This window comes from Saccostrea cucullata, unplaced genomic scaffold (assembly GCF_032062105.1).
Source record: "Saccostrea cucullata isolate Sc308-1 unplaced genomic scaffold, CSIRO_AGI_Scuc_v1 ctg1967, whole genome shotgun sequence".
Taxonomy (NCBI): domain Eukaryota; kingdom Metazoa; phylum Mollusca; class Bivalvia; order Ostreida; family Ostreidae; genus Saccostrea; species Saccostrea cuccullata.
Window position 1 is genome coordinate 102,329 of NW_026919637.1, and position 5,231 is coordinate 107,559.

General features: G+C 32.8%; 1 protein-coding gene across 1 annotated transcript; it reads left to right on the plus strand.

Annotated features, from left to right (window-relative positions):
* Positions 1 to 3,491: 3,491 nt before the first annotated feature.
* LOC134235105 (uncharacterized) lies at positions 3,492 to 4,776 on the plus strand. Its single transcript, XM_062717202.1, has 3 exons — positions 3,492 to 3,600; positions 3,930 to 4,125; positions 4,515 to 4,776. Exons 1-3 carry the CDS (start codon positions 3,492 to 3,494, stop codon positions 4,774 to 4,776), a joined length of 567 nt encoding a protein of 188 aa, XP_062573186.1.
* Positions 4,777 to 5,231: the final 455 nt, after the last annotated feature.

A 5,231-nucleotide genomic window follows, 5' to 3' on the forward strand; every position in this document is an offset into this window, starting at 1 on the left:
GTCACTTGGAAGCTTACATTTTGGAATGTGTTTACGCTATCTTAGTGTAATAAACAAGAATGTAACCGTCTGATATAAAATGCAGTGTAACTTTTGTTCAATAAATAGAAGAGTGCTGATATTTGGACACACATCTAAGGAGTCTTTATTCTATAAAAGTCAAGGTCATATTATGAGGTCAAAGGTCAAATATTGTGACGTCATCTACTGAATCTTTTAGGGTTTTTTTTGCCATTTAATTTTTTTTAATCGCCAAAATATCAAAAAATACGGGTTAAATTTTCTTTATTTTAAACTTTTTATTCTGGGACCCATTTTAATCATTCTGTTAATTTTTTGCAAAAATTGATTCATACATTTTTTCTTTAGTAAACTTTAAATGTATGATATTTACAAGTAAATCTTTAATTCTGACGTTGTTTATGTTTATTTTTTAATTAAAAATTTTCTCAGATGATCCAGTATCAATATGACTTACTAATTTAAAGTAACAAAAAGGTTATCTTTATCAAAATTATAACACAAACTTGCAATAGATCAATTGATAATTCTAAAATATGGCTCATTCTCAAGTCGAGTGTCTGTTTTCACAATCTTCTTACAGGGGTCTGATAGGCCACATTTCAGACAATGTGGACAAAATATGTGTGGTTGAATTTCTTTCATATTATATTTTAAGAGAGATATTGTATCCTAAAACAAAATATCAAAGTTTCAGAAAAATTGAATTTGAGGAAAATATTGGCCTTTCTATTGTGCCCTACCTTAAGTTTTTTAACGTACAAAATCAAACTACAAGCATTGAGGTTTGACTGGGTATTTTTAAACAAATAAGTCCTTATTTTTAAAACCCCCTTGAATATAAAAGTACTCGTATAAACGCAATGTAGCACTGTGTATTGGAAAGTTCAAATACTGAGGTGCAAAAACAAGACAGCTTTAAAATAAACCTACATAAACCCGAAAGTATAAACACCTGATCATTAAAACATACAGGTACCTAGACGGTAGTTAGGTGATTTGATCAAATAAACAACTGGGCGGTCGTCATCACTCATTCATAAAAAGGTAAGATAATTCTCGAAAACTCAGCTTTCACAGTTAAATAGATTGAATAAAACATCAAATTACTGCTCACTTTATCTATCTAGAACTCTTCAAAGAAAGTTTTACTGTGCCCTGTCTTGAAATTTACACAATACATGATCTGTACTTGAATGTGTAGTCTAAATGAAACTATTTTTTTTGAAATACGAGGGGTGATCAAAAAGTTCGCGAACTATCTCTAGATACACAAATCAGATTAGAAATAAAATTTGATGCACACATAGCCATAATCAAATTCTATAAATAGCATATATTGAATAGGTTTGCTCCTTTTTATGTGGCGTCACAATGCGAAAATTACGTCACTATGTACGTCTTTGGTGACGAAAAATTGTTGTCTCAGGCGTACTCGTGCAACAAACGACTGTAAAATTTATGGTATATCTTAGAAACACCTTTGAAAGAGCGTATAATAATGTGTGCACAGCTTATAAAGACAAATAACTTCCTATAAATAATCAATGATTGGATTAATTGATCGTTTTAGTGAGGGAAGGCTGATGGTTAAAAATAATACTTGTTATATTGTCTAATAAAAGCAAGTTTAAAACGAGATGTGTTTTTTTATGAAGCAATTTGCTATCAAAGACCTTGAACAATAGTTCACTATTTCAACAAAAATTTAAATATTAGATACTTAAGATATTGTTTACTTTAGATTTTAAACATATTCGATACGATAAAAAGGAGGCACCCATTCTCTATCCACTTTTAATAAACGTCTCTCTCAAGACAGAAAATTAGGGTTTTGATGGTCGCTCTGCTTATTTTTGGAAAGGCCATTCTTAACCAACCATTCTATTGCCGAAACATGACCATGTCGAATAAATATATTATTTTTGTAATAAAAATTAACTAACATGGAAAGATTATATAAAACTCAAAAAATTCATGCAGCTCTTTTGACAGAACGCTACGGAGGGGGGCAAATGACCGCCTATATCATGTGATTCGCGCACGAGCAGAACGTTGGCAGATGTGCATTAAAATCGGAGAGGATTATTTTAAAATATAATCAACGCTGAAACCAAATACTGTTTCTTTTATGAAACGAAAGTTATTCAATTAGTTTGCGAACTTTTTAATCACCCCTCGTATATATTTGATTTTCACATTAAACGGTCCGTCTTCTATATCTGTGTCACGGGACTGCGACCAATACACAATGTTGTTATGAAGTCAAACAAGATGGGGTACTCTAAAATACTATATCTATGAATGCAGGATAGAAATAGTTTTGACTTAGGTACTTGTGTACCAACATTTATAGGAATTATATATTAAATGAATTATGAGGGAATGGAATTTTACAAAGAAATTTCGCTTTTTTTTTTGTAATTAGACAAAAACAATCATTGAAATTATATTTAATTTTGTAATTTACTTGTGTTTATCATTTTAGAAAAATCGTATCAAACCCTTTAAAACAATGAATAAAACTATTTTGAAAATCACAAAAAAATTCTTTTGTAATTCTTAAACAATGCATTTACATAAAAACCTACATACAGACTGAATTGTATAAATAAGTGTATACTGCATGTGTATCAAATTTTAATTTAATAAGTCAAATCATCTTACATTAGGAGGAGTAGTAAATTTAAACATTATTCAGATAAAAAGATGAACACTTTAACCTTGGAGGATATTTAGATTTAACTTAGGACTTCTAATTTCTGATATAATCTCGAACTCAAAATCACAATGTATAGCTGTCAGCAGGGGATGCTCACTCCTCCATGGCACCGGATAACACCTCTGATATTTCGTGTTTGTTCTGCTCCTATTTTGTATTGTTTTATGGACTTTGAGATTGAATACTGTTCGTTATCCCCATAACCTTCATAATGCTTTTAAGCCTAAAAATAGAAATATTTTTTTCTAATCCTATCTAATTACTATTTAGAAATTAATGGGTTTTTTTATATTTAAGATAACCTTCTTCTAATGATGGACCCCCGTATCAGTGCCCAGGACGTGTTGCGATGTGACCTGTGTGAGACCGAGGTGGTACAGATGCACTGTGATACATGTCTTGTCAATCTATGTACGGCTTGTGTAGGGAAACACATGAATGATGATATCTAATGAATCTAAGGACCACAAGGTTGTCAGGTTTCAGTCCAGGAAATCTACTCCCCTCTACCCTGGATGTGCAACTCATAGCAAAGAACGATGTGAAATATACTGAAATATACTGTAAACAATGTGACATGCCTGTTTGCAATACTTGCCTTACATCTGACAAACATCTAGGTCATAAGTTACTTAAAATTTTGCAAATTCTGGAAAAACAAAAGAGTACGATACTTGAAAAACGAACCGAATTACATGAAACCATTTACCCAACCTACCAGAACATTGCCTCTGATGTACAAAACAGAATGAGTCAGTTAGAAAAGGAATATGGAGATCTTTCAATAGCCATAACAACACATGGAGAATCCTGGCACAGAGAAATTGACAATCTTGTCGAGAAACTTAAAGCTAAAGGTGATGAGATGAAAAACACACAGTTACAAACTCTACAGAAACATCTGGCTGAAATAAACAAGACAATGGCTGATATCAAGAATGAAATAGATTCAATTAAAATCACCATAGACACTGTTGACTTGTCAATACTGTTTAGTGTCAAATTAAATGTAGACATATACAGAAAGCTTCCACATTAAACCAAGAAAAAATGCCGTCTATACCTAAATTCATTGAAGGACGAATTCAAGAAGAAAACATTAGTCAACTGTTTGGATCCTTATCAACAAATTCTTTAACTTCAGATGAACATGGCTACAGCATGAAGACAACGTAGAAATCACCAGAAGCTGGATCCTCTCCTCCAATCAAACAGCTGCTTGATGAACCAGAGACTGTAACCACCATAGAGACAAAGTACAAAACTAACCTTGAAAGTGTGGCCTGTCTGAGTGATAAAGAAATCTGGTCATGTGGGGATGATAACACCATGAAACTCTACAGCATCAATCAGGGATCACTACTCAAGTCAATCACAACCAAGTCAGGGAATAGACCATATGACATATCAGTGTCGAAAAACGGAGATCTAGTTTATACTGACACGAATAGAACTGTGAACATTGTAAAGAATGAGAAGATAGAGGAGGTGATCAGACTTAACGACTAGAAACCTATAGATATCTATAGTGCCTCCTCTGGTGACCTCCTGGTTATCATGGAAAGAAATGATTGCAAGCAAACAAAAGTTGTCCGTTACTCTGGCTCCAAAGAGAAACAAACCATTCAGTTAAAAAGTAAAGGAAAGCTCTCTATTCATTTGGAAGTTTTTACAGATACGTAACTGAGAACAGGAACCTGGATATCTGTGTGTCTGACATTGGAGCTAAAGCAGTTGTGGTGGTCAATCAGGCCGGGAAACTGAGATTCAGGTACACTGGACATACTCCTACTCCAAAGAACCAACCATTTGATCCGTTAGAAATCACCTCAGACAGTCAGAGTCACATCCTTACAGCTGATTATAAGAATGAATGTGTCCACATCATTGACCAGGATGGACAGTTCCTCCGTAACATACAATGTGGACTGAGTAAACCCATAGGACTATCTGTAGATACAAATGATAATTTGTTTGTTGCTCAAAGTTTAAACACACAAGTGAAAAAAATCAAATACATGTATCCACAGTGAAAACATAGCATTATTCTGCACAGTATCCATCTGAGAGTACATTCAGAAGATTGGCCATAGGTGCTGATATATGAGATTTGTCGATGATGTATATAATAATGAAATAAGAGACAGACTTATTTTTAGAATATGATGCAGAGAGTGAGAAAATATATATCATTGTAATTTATTTTTTACAATATATTACAAGAGTTTGTAGTTTGTAGTCTATGTAAATACAGCCATGTTTTGTATGAAAATTTTCTATTAAACCTATGTACATTGCATAATGGTGCAATCGTTGCTTCATGCCTGAGTAGATAAATTATTGTAGATGATAATGGTAATAAACATTTTCCCAGTGTATTTCCTCTCAAAGTGTAAATGAGTGTGATTCTGGAGAGTGGGTATATGGCAAGTCAACGTTGCAATAATAATTAATATAATTTTTATTTGTATTCTATAATTTCCAATCA